The 19,376-nt window shown below is 22.3% G+C and overlaps 8 protein-coding genes across 8 annotated transcripts; 5 read left to right on the forward strand and 3 right to left on the reverse strand.

Annotated features, from left to right (window-relative positions):
• Nucleotides 1-17: 17 nt before the first annotated feature.
• Nucleotides 18-1,583, reverse strand: SRAE_0000041700 (Dipeptidase B; the record flags this gene model as incomplete). Its single annotated transcript, XM_024646305.1, has 1 exon — nt 18-1,583. One exon carries the CDS (start codon nt 1,581-1,583, stop codon nt 18-20), a length of 1,566 nt encoding a protein of 521 aa, XP_024500500.1.
• Nucleotides 1,584-5,245: 3,662 nt separating this feature from the next.
• Nucleotides 5,246-6,655, reverse strand: SRAE_0000041800 (Denticleless protein homolog; the record flags this gene model as incomplete). Its single annotated transcript, XM_024646306.1, has 3 exons — nt 5,246-5,973; nt 6,028-6,613; nt 6,650-6,655. The coding sequence occupies 3 exons, from the start codon at nt 6,653-6,655 to the stop codon at nt 5,246-5,248; spliced, it is 1,320 nt and encodes a 439-aa protein (XP_024500501.1).
• Nucleotides 6,656-8,353: 1,698 nt separating this feature from the next.
• On the reverse strand, nt 8,354-9,697 carry SRAE_0000041900 (Asator; the record flags this gene model as incomplete). Its single annotated transcript, XM_024646307.1, has 1 exon — nt 8,354-9,697. The coding sequence occupies one exon, from the start codon at nt 9,695-9,697 to the stop codon at nt 8,354-8,356; it is 1,344 nt and encodes a 447-aa protein (XP_024500502.1).
• A 478-nt stretch (nt 9,698-10,175) lies between these two features.
• SRAE_0000042000 (Cytosolic motility protein domain-containing protein) lies at nt 10,176-11,340 on the forward strand (the record flags this gene model as incomplete). Its single annotated transcript, XM_024646309.1, has 2 exons — nt 10,176-10,864; nt 10,911-11,340. The coding sequence occupies 2 exons, from the start codon at nt 10,176-10,178 to the stop codon at nt 11,338-11,340; spliced, it is 1,119 nt and encodes a 372-aa protein (XP_024500503.1).
• A 1,438-nt stretch (nt 11,341-12,778) lies between these two features.
• On the forward strand, nt 12,779-14,287 carry SRAE_0000042100 (Innexin family-containing protein; the record flags this gene model as incomplete). The annotated part of the gene is made up of 2 exons (XM_024646310.1): nt 12,779-14,105; nt 14,151-14,287. 2 exons carry the CDS (start codon nt 12,779-12,781, stop codon nt 14,285-14,287), a joined length of 1,464 nt encoding a protein of 487 aa, XP_024500504.1.
• A 1,827-nt stretch (nt 14,288-16,114) lies between these two features.
• SRAE_0000042200 (Pre-mRNA-processing factor 39) lies at nt 16,115-16,962 on the forward strand (the record flags this gene model as incomplete). Its single annotated transcript, XM_024646311.1, has 3 exons — nt 16,115-16,147; nt 16,191-16,904; nt 16,957-16,962. The coding sequence occupies 3 exons, from the start codon at nt 16,115-16,117 to the stop codon at nt 16,960-16,962; spliced, it is 753 nt and encodes a 250-aa protein (XP_024500505.1).
• An 11-nt stretch (nt 16,963-16,973) lies between these two features.
• SRAE_0000042300 (Pre-mRNA-processing factor 39) lies at nt 16,974-18,318 on the forward strand (the record flags this gene model as incomplete). Its single annotated transcript, XM_024646312.1, has 3 exons — nt 16,974-17,235; nt 17,293-17,423; nt 17,476-18,318. 3 exons carry the CDS (start codon nt 16,974-16,976, stop codon nt 18,316-18,318), a joined length of 1,236 nt encoding a protein of 411 aa, XP_024500506.1.
• A 384-nt stretch (nt 18,319-18,702) lies between these two features.
• SRAE_0000042400 (Hypothetical protein) lies at nt 18,703-19,347 on the forward strand (the record flags this gene model as incomplete). The annotated part of the gene is made up of 3 exons (XM_024646313.1): nt 18,703-18,797; nt 18,840-18,982; nt 19,046-19,347. The coding sequence occupies 3 exons, from the start codon at nt 18,703-18,705 to the stop codon at nt 19,345-19,347; spliced, it is 540 nt and encodes a 179-aa protein (XP_024500507.1).
• Between the last annotated feature and the right edge of the window lie 29 nt (nt 19,348-19,376).

The raw sequence follows: 19,376 nt of genomic DNA on the forward strand, positions 1-19,376 counted from the left end.
AAAAAAAAAAAATTTAATTAAATACGTGGTAAAATATAATGAGCAATAAATGTTACAAGAGGATTTGGAAAAGATACATTTGGAAAATCACCCATACAACTACCCATATCAATATGAGTAAATTTAACTGGTCTTTCATTTTTATTTTGATGATTCATTAATCCAGAAGCTTGAATAAGAAAAGCTCCTGGTGCTTGATGTCCTCTAAGTGTAACTACAGATGCTAAAGTATTTCCTTGACGAAGATCTGCTTCTTTACATTCAGGAAGATTAAATTGAAAATCTTCTGGTTGTAAACGATCAATAACTAAAGGTTGTCCATATATTTCTCCAGTTTTAAGAATTTCATTTGAAGTACCATATTTTAAGGCAGGTCCATTATCCATCATTGCTGCATATTCTCCATGTGCCAAAATTTCATGACCAGTTAAAGTAGCTAAAGTAAAAAGATGAGGATTTTTATAATTAATAGACATTTCTAATAATTCAGTTAATGAATCAAGCATTGATATTCTACCTTCAGCATCAGTATTCATAATTCTTATATATTTTCCACTTCTTGATTGAATAATTTCATCACATGTATAACCATTAGAACCAATACTATTACGAACCATTGGCATATTTGCAATAACATGGAGATTTTTTGGTTTTAAAATATCTAATGCAGCAAAAAAACCAGCAACAACAGCTGATCCATATTTATCTCTACTCATTCCATTCATGGCAGTTCCTATTTTTAAATTAATACCACCTGTATCAATTGTAACACCTTTACCAACAAGCATTATGGTTTCTATATCTTCTTTATCAGAGGGACCTTTATATTCCAATTTAATAAGACACGGTCTATGTTCGGGTACATCATTTGCAGAACGATTAACTGCAAACATTAATGGATAATCTTTTTCAATAATATCTAAGTCTGTAATATTTTTAATTTTGACGGATGATGTTTCATCAAATAAATCTTTCATATATTTTCCAACTTTTAATGGTGTCATTCTTATAGGATCTGAATCTCCTACATCTCTACATACAGCAAGAGAAACTGAAAAAGCATTTAATATTTTTTCAAAATTTATCTTTTCTTTTTCATTAACAAATACATTTAAACTTTCTAGTATTTTTTGATGTTTTAAGTTACGCTCTCTTATAGTTAAGGGAAGATAAATAGGATGTATAGCACCAATAGCTGATATTAAATTAGCTTGCTGAAATGTTCCATCAGATAATGTAATTAAGACAACATTTTTCATTCCTGAAGATATAGCCATTTCTATACCATTAATAGCAGCAGTTTTATACTTTCTAACATCATCAAAATCTTCATCAATACTTCCAACATTTGAGTATATTAAGCGGCGAATAGGAAATAAATCAAATGGAAGTAAAATAAAATGTGCTGAAGGAGTATTAATACATTTATTTTCTAAACTATATTCAACTAAATTTTCATAAATCTTTTCTAAATGACTATGTTTTCTAACGAGTTCTATTGAATGTGAAACAATTACGATACCATCAAAATTTCCTTTAAATGTGTCTGTAACTTTAATTGCTGTTGGCAGAGGAAAAATCATACTAAAAATATATAGTAAATATTTAAAATTACTACTACTGAATAGTATTTAAAAAATTATATGATAAAATTAATATATTTGCAGGATGTATAAAACATTTAATATAAAATTATTATGAGATAAAAATAATTTAAAATATAAAATCACTGATAAGGTAAGTATATATATATATATATATATACAGAAATATAATAATAATAATATATATAGATTAATATATATATATATATATTTATATACATATAATTATTAAACAGAAATAAAACACTTTAGAGAATACATAAATTAATGCCACTTCATTTGTCGTTGAAACAAAGCTTATTTTTAAAAATATTACTAATATTAGGATTATTAGTTAGTTAAACAAATCTGGAAATTTTTATTTAAACAACGATAAGATTGATTTTATTATCAAAATTTGTTGTAAGGTAGTAATTATGATATAATCCGTATAATGTGAAGAAGAACTAATGACATGAAATGGCGTCACTTACTTATGTATATTTTTGATAAGATAATAAAAATTAATGTATACCTTTATTTTAATTTTAATAATCTATTATATCTTGTACAATAATAAATTTTTTAAATTATTAAATCACAATGTTGAATTTTATTAATAATAAAATTATTGAAAAAAAAATGATCTTATAACACATATAAAAGTATGATTTAATTTCAAATTAACATTAATGTTACGATTTTATCATGACAGTAAATAAAAAAATCTATAATTATCATTGGTTGAAATAATAGTTTTTTTTTAACCCAACTATATATATATTTCATTGCATATTAGTTATTAAATAAATTTACTAAAATAATTACTTATTGACTAAAAAATTTTTTAAAACAAACAAATAAATTATTTTTTATTTTTTATAATAATTTATTAAATCACTTGATACAAATATTTATGCATTTTTTTTTTAACAATAGTCACAATGTTTAAAAAATAATAATAAATTTTTCAAAATATGTCATTACAAATTTTAATTGGTAAATTAAATAATGTAAATATATTTTGGGAATTGTTAAAATGTTTTCCAAACCATAGTTTAATAATCAAAAATTGTTTTTTTAGTAAAAAAACATGTAATTTTTTTTTATTATGTTATTTAATTTTAATATTTATGATGAAATATTATGGTTACAAATGAAGGAGACTAAAATTAAAGACAATTGTTATTCAAGAATAATGATGACTTAAAAAGATTACATTTTTTTTTCCCATTAATTATCAATTTATTATTTTTCTTTTCCGCAATTTAATCTTTTAATTTATTAGACATTCATCATTTTATATATTTAAAAATATATTGAATTTGTATTTTAAAACGTTTTCTGTTTACTTTAATTATCAATGATATATTTTAATAATTTGTAATGTATTAATTTTTTTTTTTAATTTATATATTTTTATTAAAATAAATATGATATGAGTAATACATTGTAGAAAAAAATGTTTTTTTTTAAAATATCAAATTTAAATGAAATAATTTTAAGACATGAAAACAAAAATTGTTCACAATAATAACATTCCATTACGAAAAGAAATGATGACTTAGAGAAAAAGATAACTATCAAATAATATAGATAATGATAAAAAAATTCCTAATTGTAAATGCAAATTTTAAGTATTGTATTGTGGTATATTTTAACAAATTAATAACTAGATTATATTATAAGTATCATTCTTACTGTATATTTACCAACACCTCTTATGAAGGTTTCTTATTGAATTTTATATTTGTATAATAAAAGTAAATTAAATAAAAAACTTCAACTCATAGTAACAAATTTTGATGGCCATTTTCACTTCTTTATCTTTGGACATTCTTTAATCAAAAAAAATATATATACATACATATAAATCATAAATAAATTAAATTGTCATAAAATAATTATTATAATTGATAAAGCTTAACTTTGTTATTATAATATTTTTGAATAAATTTTTAATTATTTTATACGTCATATGTTCAATATTATTTATTTTAATTCTAAAAATATAATACTAAAGAAAAATTATAAATTATTATTTAATAAGCTAAGATGATGCTATTTCAAATTATTTTTTAAAAAAAATTTTTTTTATTATTATTGTTAAAAAATTTTTGATTTAAAATATATCATAGAAAAGTGACATTTATATTTTTCAATTTTACACATAATTTAATGAATTTTAAATATGAAAAAAATGTAAATAATTATACTATGTTAATGTGTAATTTATTTTCTTTGCTATTATATGTTATTCTATACTTATAACTAAAAAAAAAAAATTTAGCGCACCTTTGAAGAAATACATTTTAGTAATGATAAAAAAATAATATATATATTGTATTAAAGATGATCTCTTAATATTTTAAAATATAAAAAAAAAACAAAGTTCTGTACTTTTTGTTTTTAAATTAAATCATTTAAAAATCCACTTAATTTTTTTAAATTTATTGTAATTCAGTTTTCCATTGTATTATTAACGTATTATGTGGTAATCTGAAGTAATCTTTTTTAGAAGTTGATGAAAATTTTCTTGACTTGTGTAATAGAATTTTTAAAATTTGTTTAACATTTATACTATCACTAGTAAAAGAAATGACAACACATTAAAAGGGTTTTTAATTTGTAAATTTTAATAAACCATTTAAAATATTTTAATTTTATAAAAAAATATTCTAATGTATACTAATAGCTCCTAGAAATTTAAATATAAATAGTTAATTAATTTAATGGTAAAATAAAAAGTTTTGTACTGACTAATTGTATTGGAATTATTTATAAATATTTTTAATTACAGCAAACATTAATATAAAATACTTGGTACAAAAATATATATCAAACATCATATTATTTTATTATTCATTAATATTTTCTCATGTTTATAAAATAAATTCTTTTTCTATAAATCTTTATATTAAAAAAATATAAATGTTTATAGTTGTAATAAAATTTCAGCAAATGAAGGGTGAGGTTCACTTTGGTAGACGCACTTTTTTTTTTTAAAATATTTGAATATTATATTATTAAAAAAATTTTTAATCTTTCAAAATTTGATTATAAATTAATTAATTAAATCATAAAACAATTTTTTATTTTTTTTGGATAAAAATTAAACAAGATAAAAAAAATTTATTTGTTGTTAACATTGTATTCAAAAAAAAAAAATGTTTTCTGTTGTTATCCTTAAAGAAGGATTTCGGATTAGTAAAATACTATTTATAGTTAATATAAAATGGCGATATGAAAATTCTGTATTTTTCTGCTTTTTTTTATAAATGTTACATGTGGATTAATTTTTTTTTTGCATTTTAATATAGATTAAGCTGATACCTTTCTTTTAAATTTCCTTTAATAACATTACATACAAAAACACTTTCTTCATTGGTATCAATATTGAATTGAAATTTTGAATAATAATAATTTAGCATTATTGTTTGCAAACCATGCCTTTGATCAATTTTCTTATAAAAATTTGAATATTTTTGTCTTTATATTGAATGCCTTTTTTTCATTTTACTTACTAATTTTCTTATGTTAATAAATTTGTATTAGAAAAACCACTTTGTAAAATTTATAAACAAAGAAATATTAAAAACTTTTATTTGAAATTCTTCAAATAAAGTACATCATCTAAAATGGATTAGGTATGTAAAAAACAATTAAAATTCATCTATTTTGTTGACATTATTAAATAAAGGAAAAAACCTTCCTTTTTTAATTGAGGTATTTTCGTTTTTTTCTAAAAGTTTCCGCTTTGAAATTGTTTCTTTCCGCTTAGGAGTAATACTCGATGTTGTTGAATTAGATTGTAAACCTAATTTTGATGTAGGAAAAGTAAAATTTAAATGTGGTTGACTTAGATTACTATTAGATTCATATACCCTTGTTGGTTTTTCAACTTGATTTAACTCTTCTCCTGTCATAATAAAGTTTTTATCCCAACCATATTCCCAAATACGAATATTAGACGAAGAACCAGATAAAATATATTTGCCATCAATTGAATAGTTTACAATATTTGTTTCAGTATCATGTCCTTGTAACAAATATTTAGAATATGGTAAATTAGATTCTAAATTGGAATCATTTTTTCGATTCCTAGAATAGAGAGATGATAAATTAAATGTTTTTACACAATCTAAACTTGTTCCAACAAGTAGATGATCGGAGATGGGAGAAATTGCCAAACGAGATGAGTAGTTAATACCTTCTCCAATGTTATTTATCATTGTATACATTGGATCTTCAAGTGCTCCATCAGAGCTAAATATAAAAATTTCATTGTTTGTACATGCCGCATAAAAACTAGATCTCTTTGGATCTTTTGCTATATGAGCAATACCATAATCTCTTTTCGATGTTGGCATTTTATACGTAAATACAGGTTCTAAGTTACATAAATTTGATTGTGGTAAAAAACGAATATCCCAACATCGAATACCTGTTAGAGAAACAGATGACCCTGTCAAAAATTGCCATTCGTTAATAAAAGTTATGGATGAAAGAGTTGATATAATCATATCTTTTGAATTATTTTTATTTGTAACTTTTGATGTACTATTTTTACAAAATTGCCAATGAGGCTGAGACAGATATGTAATTTTATTATCTCCAAAATGTTTTAGACTTCTAGATAAGACACTTTCTCTACTTCTTATATCAAATATTGCAATACTATTATCACGTCCACCAACAATAAAAACATTTTTTTGTATAGGATTTAGGGCTAAACATTTTAAAAGACTTATATTAGTAGTAAAACATTCTAATGGTTTTTCAGTATTAATATCTCTTAAAAATACGGGATCTTCAGATGATATAGAAATTAATTTTGAATCATCTTTTACAAACGACACAGCGTTTACATGTGTTCTATGTTTACTTAAATGATTAAATAAACAATTTTCTGAAATACTTTTATTGGCTTTATTCGCATTCCCAACTATAACTGTTCCATCATGTAAACCAACTGCAAATATTTCAGGAGTATTCACATTTTTACAAAATTCACCCGCTAATACTTCATGCTAAAAATCAAACTTAATAGATAAATAAATTCATACCTCCATATATACAGGAATAACAGAAGAGTAATTTTCAAATATATCATATTGAAAATTTCTATAGATTTTTTCGTAACAATGTTCTTTAAAGAAAAAATTTCTATACGACATATCTTCAAAAATCTTCTATATAATCAAACAAAATGTAAATCCAAAAGTGAAATACATTTGCTATATTTCTTCATTTTGGTATAATGTACACATTTTGCGGGTAACTCTCTTGTTTTTGTACCTTATTAAATTAATTGTTTTTTATTTTTTTAAAGAGAAAAAAAAAGTTTGTATACATAATGGGAAATTGTTTTTTTTATAGGATTATAAATAGTATATTTTCAACAAATTTTTTTTTAATTATTTAAATAGCTGTTATAAAAAAAAAAACAAAAGAAATTCATTAATAACTTTTATTGAAAAAAAAAATTAAAAACAATTTATAAAGAAAAACAATAATTAACATAAAAAAAAAGCCGAAACTTTATTGTTAATAATTGTCATAGTTTTTTAATTTGACAAAGAACTTATCTCTTTATCAAACACACCACAATAAACTAATTTATTATACAAGAATTACCAAACTTTTGGATGTTCTTTCTACTCTATAAATTAAGGTAAAAATTGTTGTGTTCAAAAATCAAATTTCTAGAAAAAATAATATTACAGCTAAACTTATAAAATATTTTTTTTTATATTCATCATTGTTTACATCTATTTTACTTTTTCAAATTTGTATTCTTTTATAACAGGAATCCATTTATCACATTAACAAAATAATACTTTAAATCTTATTATTAAAAAAGGATATAATTTAAAAAATTTGAATTATATATAAAAGTATATAAAAAAAAAGTAGTTATAGTTGTAAAATGAAAGTACATTACAATTAAAAATATAAATAAAAAAAAAAAATAAAAAAAGTTATGATGAAATAAATATTATTAAAGTATTATTTTAACTTACCATATTTTTAAAATTATATTTATAAAAATGAAAAAAAAAATATTTTTTCTAAATGTTTTGAAATTTTGGAAAAGTTTATAATTTTTTTTATCATACAAGTTAATTAATTGTAATTAATGATTAATTGAAAAGATATTTAACATTCCTAATTAAGTTTGTTGTGGTATAATTTTAAACTAAAAAATTAATCTATGATTTCTGAAAAAATTTTGATCTAAAAAGATAGCATGATAATAACAATATTAAGAAGTTGAGGACAACAATCAGTGTTAGAATGATTATATATATATATTTAACAACTTGGACAATAATATTATATAAATAAATTTAGTTAAAAATATTTTTTATTAAATTGTTTAAAATATAACATAATTTATTATTGTAAAAATTTTAGAAAATAAATAGATACAGGCTATTTTGACAAAAAAAGAAATTATTTTAAGGAAGATATTTGAAACTTTTTTGTTGATAAAGTTTTAATTAATAAAAATATTGATATAAGAATGTCATGTGGTTGGATGATTGTTTAAGACAAATTCTTAGAAAATTATTTTTATGAAGCAATTTCTAGAAAACATTAAAATTTATCAACTTATATTTTTTTAATGTATAAATTATCATATGAAAAATGTTTAAATTTATATAAAAGAAATTTAATGTTTTTTATACAAATTATTTATTTTAAATTGTTTTTTTTGTGTTAATAAGTTGTCATTAAATGTTTATATAATTACAAAAGCATTATTATTAGAAACCAATTATATTTCTTTTAAATTCTTGTTCAATTTCATCTAAACTTAATATTGAAAGTGGTGAAGTATCTTTTTTTCTGGCAGATTCTTCAGCCTCCAAACTTTTTTCAACTAATTCATTATCATTAATTAAATTTGAATCCTCATCAGTCTTATTATTTTTTTTACGAAAAGAATTTTTTATTCTTCTAGATGTCTTTCTTATTGAACGTTTTGCTTTTGCTATACGATTTTTCAAAACATTTCCATTAGCATGAGTACGATTAGATGGGCAAGGTTTTTTATTTTCGATATTTGGTGTAACATTATCTACATTTACAGGTTTTTTTCTTATTGATTTTACTGTTTGCCGTTTTGTTAATTCCCAATCATATGGGTCATCATAAGAAACACCTAATTTTACCATTTCATTTTTATAACATGTAAATATTTTGTGATAGTCCGGTCTTGTATAATAACTTAATCCATACAAATAAACAAGGCAAGCAGCCAATTCTGGTAAATCAGGAAAGATAGTTTCTGGAGAAGTTTCTTTTTTTACTGATTTAACTTTATCAGTATCATCAAAATCCCATGGAAGTTTTCTTTGAAATTCAGCAGTGCAATAAAGTAATGATATTAAGTCATCACTTCTTCCTTGTTCTTGATTTTCGTGAGCATTTATACTGGCATATTTTGTTGTTCCACGAAATGCACATTTAATTCGTGCCTTTCTTTGTTCCAATTGATTTGATGAATTAAATTTTACATATTCTCTTACTAATCCAAAATCAACAAGATAAATGATTCTCTCATTACCAACACCTTTTAAAAAATTTTCAGTTTTAATGTCTCTGTGAATAAATCCAACTTCATGAATTTGCTTAATACCTAAAAGACATTGAATAGATATACGTAATGAAGTTGATTTTGATAAAAATTTTTGTTGAATTATTAAATCAAATAATGATTGTCCAAGTAATGTCATTATAACATAAGAAAATCGACTATTTTTACCACTAGAAATTAATTGACAAACATTTCTTTTATTTCTTAAACGTTTCATTACTTGAACTTCAAAATTTAAAATAGTATTTTCTCTAATTTTATTAGAGACTGCCTTTAAAGCATACTGAGCATTTGATGCTATATCTTTTACAAGAAAAATTGTACCACAACCTCCTTCATCAAGAAATTTTATAAATTGAAATTTTCCTTCAATTAATATACCTGGAGGTATATCAATTAAACCATTATTTTCTTTTTCATGAACAGGAAATGTAACGTCTGAGATTGAAGTTATTGGACCAATTTTTTCAGTACCATCTGTTGGTAATGTTTTATCATCCTGATCAGCCATATTCTCAATCACAGAAATAGTAAAAAAATATATTTATATTTTATAGGTTCATTTTTTTAACAAAAATTTTAATTTATTTTTTTACTACTAATTAATATACACATCATAAAAATGAAATATTATACATTATAAAATTAACATATATAAATATATAAATATTTGAATTCTTTTTTTTCTATTATTTAATATTCATAATAAATTTTATATAATTTAATTTATACTACTTGATAATTTTTCTTTATTTTTAATATGATAAAATAAAATAAATTAATTATATTTTATAATATTTTTTATTATAATTTTAATTAAAAAGAATTATACTTCTTATTTATATTATGTGTATAATTATAAAAAATTTTTTATATTGCATAAATGTTTTATAAAAAAAAACAAATTTTTTGATAATTATTTTAATATATATGAATATTATTTAGAATAGCATGTTTTTTGAGATTTTCAAACATTGTTAATTTTGACAATGCCAAATCTTAAACCAGCTAAAGAAGATACTTGGGCTTTCCAAACTATTGGATCACCTTTCCCAGATGCTCCAGTAAAAGTTATTGGACAACAAAATCAATATGTTGCCTTATGGTACAAAAATGGAAAACCAATTCATGGAAGAGCTTGGAATAATGGTGGAGTTGTTGAATGTTCCTTCCCATACTTGAAGACTGAACTTAAAGGTGCTCATGATCTTGGTGGTCAAATTCAAATTCTTCAATATAAAGGAAACCATCTTAATCTTGGTTATTGGTACAATTGGATTAAATATTCTGATCGTTTCAATATTGAGAATCGTGAAATTCTTCATTGTGGTGATTCAATTCCAATTTTATGGAAAAGTCGTCCAAATGGAGCAATCCTTGGATATCTTGATAACAAAACTGAAGTTGCCAAATTTTCTCATGATGGAATTTGTGAAGAAATTGTTGGACCAAAACTTTCTGATTTCCTTATTATTGTAAGAGAATTAAAAGGTGCTCCACCAGGTTGTGAATGTAATGAGTGTGGAAATAAACCACCAACTATTAGAGTTAATAGTAATGTATGGAGAGATTATCGTATTGGTGATGGCTTCCCAACTGACGGAACACCACTTAAAGCTCTTGGAAAATCTCTTAATACCGTTGGTGGAGAAAATGGTGATCAATATGTTGCTTTATGGTAAGAATAAAAAAGTTTTTTTCCATATTTAATTAATATTTTTTAGGTATCAACAAGGTGAACCTGTTTATGGACGTGTCTGGAATGAAAATGGTAAAATTGCTGGTTGTTTTGCCTGGCACGGAAATGAATACCGTAAAAATTTGGGATCTATTCAAATATTATTTGAGCTTCCAGAAGCAATGCGTGGATATGATTATTTGTGGGTTCCTTATCAAGAGGCATGTACATCCGTCAGAAATCCAGATGCACCAGTTCAACCTGTACATGTTAAATTTGCTAAAGGTGATATAACTCCAGGTGTTTTAAGTTTGGATGGTGGTAAACAAATTCTTGGAAAAGCTGACATGATGAATGAAAGAACTGAAGCTGGTATGAATGGAAAAGGTTTTGTTCAAGAAGCTAGAGCTGTCCATACATCTCTTGTTTTATGTAGAAAAGCTAAGCCAGGATGTAAACTTGAAGATGATGCTTAAGTGTTTGAGTAAAATAATCACTTGTAGTAATGTAATATTTAAAAAAGAAATAAATATTTATGATAATAGTTTTTTTTATTGAATTTTAATAATTAAATTTTATCTACATATATTTTTTTTTTATCTTTATAAACCATAAATTTTTAAATAAAATTTTTTAGACATTAAGCAATTAATTATATATTGTAACAAAATAAAAAGTAGAAAAAATAATTTTAAGTTCAAATAATAAATAAGATAAAATATTTTTAAAATTCAAAAACTTTTAAAAATAGATAAATATTTTTTATTTATTCATTAAAAATTTTAAAATTAACTAAACATCAAGATAAATATTTTTCTTCTTATATTAAGATAACTATTATAAATCTAATAAAATCATATAAATTTTTAAAGTCAAGAAATTCAAAATTACCAAACTATTAAAAATAATTAATAAAATATAAAAAAAATTAGCAATAAATATAATTGTGATAAAAAAAATTTTTATTATAAGTTTATAAAAGAAATGAATTAAGTGTATTTTTAAATTCACAAACTTTATAAATTAACTTACAAAACTATTGGTAAATGAAAAGATCATTTTTTGTATAAATATTAGCACTCTTTGAATTATCTTATATATTAAAAGTATGAAATCATTTAATCAAGTTGATTGATAAAGTATCTCTTAATTATTTTCAGAGCACTATTAATTGTTAATAAAAATTGTTTCATATATAACTAATGAAAGTTTTAACACTATTCTTAAAGAAAAAAAATTATTGTATTATATATTTATTATTCAATATGTATTGTATAATATTTCATGAATGATATATTTTTATTGTTATATTAGTGTATAAAGCAAATTATTTTTTTTTTCTTTAACATTTATTTTTAATTTCTAAACTTTTTTTTTTCCTCTTAAAATATGTATATATATAAAAAAAATTTACATTAGAGTTTAAATATGCATCTTATATTTATATTATAAATGATAACTACACAATCTTAAGACAACCTGTAACCATGATGTTTAAATAACATATTATTTTTTTTTTATTCATTAATGTGTTTTAAAACTGTAGAACTATTAAGAAACTTTTTGATCATAGTTATATATTTCCTCAACTAACAATGGTCACTATTAAAATAACAGTTCTAATATATATGCCTAGTCCTTTTCTATAGTTATATAGAACAAAACAAAACATAAACTTATGAATCATGATTTAATTCAATAGACCATTTCTTTCTTAAGATTGTTAGGTCAACAAACGCGGCCTTTGACATTTTATTATTAATATCTGCAGAAATAGATTAGTTTGGCACGTTCATTTGAACAGTTTATAAAAGTATCTGTCATCTTTTTACTCTCATTTTACTATTCTATAGTTCAGTATTTTTTTGTTTTATAGATATAAATTTTATTGTCATCACTTACTAATAAACTAACATGTTAGGAATACCATTCCTTCAAAATTATATCAATTCCGTTGTTCGTGAACAACCTTTATCTGATAGTACAGATTGGTTAAATTATTATGCTACTTCAATAATGTTAGCATTTTTTGCTTTTGCAATTTCGGCAAAACAATATTTTGGATCACCTATACAATGTTGGGTACCATCTGAATTTAGAGGTGGATGGGAAAAATATGCTGAAGATTATTGTTTTATTAATAATTTTTATCATGTACCATTTGGTGAAAATATACCTGATAATGTTTCTGAGAGAGAAGATCAAATATCATATTATCGTTGGGTTCCAATAGTTTTGTTTATTCAAGCTGTTTGTTTTTATTTACCAAATTGGATTTGGAATACACTTCATAAACATACTTCTGTTAATCCAAAAGCTATTGTTAATGAAGCAAGAAAATGTAAGGGATTAAATGGAGCTGATCGTGAGCAAGAAATTGAAATACTTTCTAAATATATATGTGAAAGTGTTATGGAATTTGATCATAATGCATCAATAAAAATTTCAACAGCTAAAAGTGGATATAATGCTACAGCTTTATATTTAATTACTAAATTGTTATATGTTATCAATGCCATTGGTCAACTATTTTTATTAAATCATTTTTTGGGAGGAGATTATCTTAATTGGGGATTTGAAACATTATATGATGTTGCTAATGGATATGATATTAAAGAAAGTACCATATTTCCAAGAGTTATTATGTGTGACTTTCAAGTAAGAGTATTAGGAAATCTTCAAAGACACTCTGTTCAATGTGTTATTATGATGAATATGATAAATGAAAAATTATATCTTTTCTTATACTTTTGGTTAATATTTATTGCTATCTTATCAATTTTTAGTTTTCTTTATTATCTTGTTGTTATGACAATTCCAAATTTACGTGAAAACAATGCTATTCATTTCTTAAAAAAAGAATGTAGAAAAAGTGGATTATTTAGAGATTCACCAAAATTAAATAGATTTGTTCATAAATTTTTACGTCCAGATGGTGTTCTTGCCTTAATGTTTATACGTGAAAATATAGGTGATCGTATTGCTTATGATATTGTAAAGAAGATGTTTGAAAATTATAAAAGATTTTATAATGATTATGAAGTAAATAATGGTTCTCATCATAGATTACTTAATCATGAATCAGAAAGTAACTCAACGGTATCAACTAACACACCAGAAAAAAAAGTTCCAATATCATTTCATTCACCAAGAAATTATGACAATGTTTCAGAAGAAACATACAAATCAACTCCATATAACCCATCAAGATTATTACCAATTTCAAAAAATAATCATAATGGTAAGAATGAAAATTTTAATAATCATATTCCTTCACCATCATCAGTAAATTATCCAAATCTTCCCAGTATTGATGATGTAGATCACAATAACATTGGAACACTTCGCCTTGATGATATTATTGATAAAGAAAATAATCCAAATGTACCTCCAATATCACCTTCAATGCAATCTAGTGTCTAAATAGTTATAATTGCATAATCTTTGCACAAAAGATTGCATAATTCTATTTTGTTATTGCTATACAGGGTGGTTCATGAAGGTCTTCCAATTGAACTAGAATTGTATATAATAATGTGGAGATTAATAAAAAGTTAATGGTATTATTTATATTAAAAGTGCCGTTTTTTTTTATTACTTTCAAAGTTTCAATGTCGATTTTTTAATTATTTCATAAGATTTAAGTTAATAAATTTTGTAGTTGTTTTTTCAATTTTTCTGAATAAATTTTTGAATTTGTTAGTTATTCACTTTTTTAATTTTTTAAAAAAAAGTAGTTTTTTTTAAATATGTAAACTAAAATTATTGTAAACGTGTGTCTTGACAACAAAAGTATTTTTGGTAAGAAATGCTATTGAAATATCAAGATAATTGATATAATGATAAGAAATATCGTTGTTAAAAGTTTAATTGTTACAAAAAATAATGGAAAGATAGATGTATATTCAAATATTAATAACTATGTTAAAGATAAATGTAATTAAAGTTATAAAAACAGAGATGTAAAAAAAAATTTTTAAAAAGAGTATGTTAAAATTTTTTAAAATAATCTTAACTCTAAAATTTTCTAAAAAAATAATTTTGATAACTTTTTTTAATAAATTCTCGTAAATGGCTGTTTATATGTAAAACATTTTATTTTTATTAAATTTAGACTAAGATATTTTATTCTAAAAATGTGCTTTACACAAAGTTAACTACCAGAAACCATTATTATCTAAAAGTATTATTTACAGTTAAGAATAAGTAGGAAAAAAAAGTTTTCTCTACAAGTGTAAAGTAATTTATTCAAATATATTTAAATAACTTTTCTATTGTAATTTTTGAACTAAACAAAATATATAACATAATCAATGTCCAACATTTTCAAAGAACATTGATAAGATCTTATAACTATAATAAATATATTTACATAAAAATAATTGAATTTTTAAAAATATTATACAATATATTATAAACTTATATAATTTAAATAAAATATATTATTCATTGTGGAATATAATGTATAATCAATTAATTAATAATAAGTAAATAATTATTTTAGTTAATTATATTTTAATTCTTAAAAACCCATTGCCATCTTTATCAGTCAATGAATATTATTGAAAAAAAAATATAATAATATTACAATGTTATGTTTATGGAAAATTGATAAAAAAATTTTTAATTTACTTTAAAACACCAATTTAAAAATAATAATTTGAGTTTTTTAAGTTAATAAAAAAAAACTTTTGAAATGCATTGTAAAATAGAAATTGTTACTATTTTTAGATTTAACTTTTGTTTGTTTTATAATTATATTCATAAAAAATAGTAAAAAAAAATTTTTAAAAAACTTTTTTATGAAACTAATATATTATAATTTAAATAAAATTAAAAAAATAAAGTTTTTATTAATTTTTATAGTAAAAAAAATGTTTATAAAATATTAATTTTTAATCATTTTTAAATTAACTTTACTATTATTTATATATTATTTTATCAAAGCTATCTTAAAGTATATTTAAATTTTATCAATATTACATTTTCATTACGGATAAAAAGAACAGTAACAGGAATTTTAAATATATAATCTTGACTTTTAAGATTAATTTCTTTAACTAAATTAATTTCAGTATTTATTCTATGTAAAGTCGCTTGTCGTTTCAAGACTCCAAATTTGAATTTTGATTATTTGTATTACTGCTCATGTAAAAATATTCTTTCTGTCTTTGTTACTTGGATATTTATATAGTTTTTTTTTTTTTTTTAAATAATTTATTTAAACGTTTTATAATTTTAGTTAAGAAAATGTTTTTAATTTTTAATTATCTTATCATCTTTGTATTATTGTTTATATTTTATAACAATACAATTTTAATTTTAGGTTAAAGATTTATCAATGGCAACATCTCGCGAACAGTCACCAGATGATGATGAGAAATCCGCTACTGTAGATTCTCCTCAGGCTAATGTTAAACGAGAATCTCGTAAAGATTATAAAAATTCTCCATCACCAAAAAAATTAAGGAAAAGTAAAGAACATAGTAGTAAAGATGATAAAAAAAATAAACGTAATTCTAGAAGAAGTAAAAGCCGTGAATCTAGTAAACGTGAAAGAAGTAAACATTCTAGTAAATATTCATCTAAAAAAAGTAACGATTCTAGTGATCGAGATATTCAAATTCATTATTCATTAAGGCCAATTTGGGATAAATTAGAAGAAAATCCAAAAAATTTTGATTTATGGGTTGAATTAATTACTAAAAGTGCAGAAAATAATATTGATCAAAGTATGGAATTAATATTTAAACGCTTTTTAGAAAATTTTCCTTATTGTTATGGGTATTGGATTCAATATGCCACATACATTAATAATAGAGATGGTCCAAAAGAATGTTTATATATTTATCAAAAGGCGGTAAAGGAATTTCCTATTTGTGTTGATTTATGGATGTCTTATTTGCAAGTTGCAATGGAACATTATATGATGCAACCTGATGGAGTAACAGATATTCTCAAAATTATAAATAAAGCTTTAGAGGAATGTGGAATGGATTTCAATTCTGATAACTTATGGATCTCTGTAATTGATTGGGAAGTTAGTATTTGTGACCTGAAATCTGCATTTAAACATTTTGAAATGATTTTAGGAATAACAACTGATAAAATGGAGTTACATCAACGAAGGTTTGAAGAATTTTTGAGAGGATATTCTCCAGATTTATATTTACCTGACTCACAGTTAGACTCTATTACAAAACGAGTACTTAAGAAAATGGGCAAAAACGATATTAAAGATATTTTAATTAAAATTAATAATGGAAATGAGACGACAAATGTTTTGTGTGATGAAGCACACATGTTATATGTTAAATATATTCTACAGGAACAAGAAGATAAAATAAAAAAAACTACCAAAGATCATGAAGGTAGAAAAGATTTTGAACATCAAATTTTACGACGTTATTTTCATATTGCTCCTTTAGAGAATAAACAATTTAGTTTATGGTTTAAATATCTTGATTGGGAAATTAATAATCGTGATGAAAAAAAAATAAAATGTTTATTTGAAAGATGTTTAGTTGCTTGTTGTTTATATGAAGAATATTGGATGAAAGTATGTTTTTTATTTTATTTTATAATATTATTAATTAAAATTTTTTTTTTAGTATGCTAGATATTTAGATAAAAATGTTTCAAAAACACAAGCTAAAGCAGTCTTGACAAGAGCACACAAAATTCATATTCCAAGTAGTTCTAAAATAGCCCTTCTTCTTAGTTTAATGGAAGAAAGAAATAATAATTTTAATGAAGCTGTAGATATTCTTGATAATTTTGACTTAAAATATCCTGGTTATGCCTCAATTCGTCTTCGAATGGTATCATTACTCAATAGAAAACTTCATTATCAAAATAGACCTGATGAGACACGGGTTATTGAAAAGATGGAACGTCTTATTAATGAACGTCGTACCAGTAAAACACTGCGGAATTTTTACATAAAGAAATTAGCTCGTTTTCAAGCATTTCAATGTAATAATTTGGCAAAAGCTGATAAATTATTAAGGGAGGCTATTAAAAATGATCCAGAAAACAATGAATTATATGCCCAATTAATTGACATTTATTATTGTTGTTCTAAAACTAATATAAGACATGTTTGTGATGCATTTGATCTTGCCATAAAAAGTACTTCTTTATCTGATCATCATCGTTTACAATACGCTAAAAGAAAAATGGAATATATGGAAGAATTTTGTATGGAACCTTCAAAAATACAAACAGCTTGGGATGATTATAATAAATTAGTTGAAGAATCTGGTTGTACAATATCATATGTTAACAATCAAAAACAAAGAACAATGCCAGTTCCTTATAAACCAATGTCATTTTCAGAGATTCAACGTCAAACTTCAACAACAAATCAAATGCCAATGATGGTAAATGATGGAATGATGTATGGTATGATGTCATCTAATACTTATATGGGCAATCAACAAAATTGGCATTAACTATTAATTTAAATTTTTTTTTATTGCTTAAATAAATTATAAAGAAAAAGTAATATTTTTTGTGTACATTAATGTAAATTAAAATTTTAAAACTGATACTTGAATTCATCATTTATAAAGTTTTTCTATATGTACCTTGTAAATTATTTTATGAAAAATGTTATATGTAAATTATATGTTTATTGTGGTTGCTAAGCATTAGAATGTGTGAAAAACAAATGGCTTATTTATTATGCTTTACCATATTTATAAATACCTTTATTCATTATATTTATATATATAAATTTTTTTTTGCAATTTATTTTATTGATATTTTTTTTATAGGATATTTACATAAAGAAATTATTTATAAATAATAATTTATAAAAAATTTAAAAAAAAAAAATGACTTCTTTAATAAAAGGAGAATCAAAAAATTATCAATCGAATACTGTTTCTTGTACAAACAAAAAAGAAAAGACATCGCAAAATGACCAGAGGTAATAAAAATATTTAGATAAAAGTTTTACTCTTTTTTATAGGTCTCTTTTTAAAAATAAGTTAAAAGAAACATCAGATACTAGATTAAATCGTACATATACATTTGGTGCTGATTTGATAAGAGAAAAAGAAAGACGTAATTCATTGACTGCAGATTCAGACATTTTTGACTACAATATTGACGGTAATTTTATTTTTATTTTTTTTAAATATAATTTTTATTATTTTTTTTTTATAAAAATTAAAGATTTAGTAAGAGGAATAAAACCAAGGCATCCAAGTAGAAGTGCCAGTAAGTCATTATGTTCAAAAAATAAAATTTGTTCAACATTGTACTATCCAATTGCCGTGACATCATCTAAATATAAAAATAATACTGCTAACACATCAGAGACATTGTCAATATGTGAAGATAAATGGCGTAGTAATTTACCCTCTGTAAAAGGATTTACTAACACTAATTTATGTGGACATAAACTTTATAGTAGAGCAAAATTTGATTTAAATAAATATGAAAAATCTTTAAATCATAAACATAATGACAGATAATATATAACTCCAGTATAATTTAAGAATAT

Source organism: Strongyloides ratti, scaffold srae_scaffold0000002 (assembly GCF_001040885.1).
Source record: "Strongyloides ratti genome assembly S_ratti_ED321, scaffold srae_scaffold0000002".
In the NCBI taxonomy this organism is placed as follows: Eukaryota; Metazoa; Nematoda; class Chromadorea; order Rhabditida; family Strongyloididae; genus Strongyloides; species Strongyloides ratti.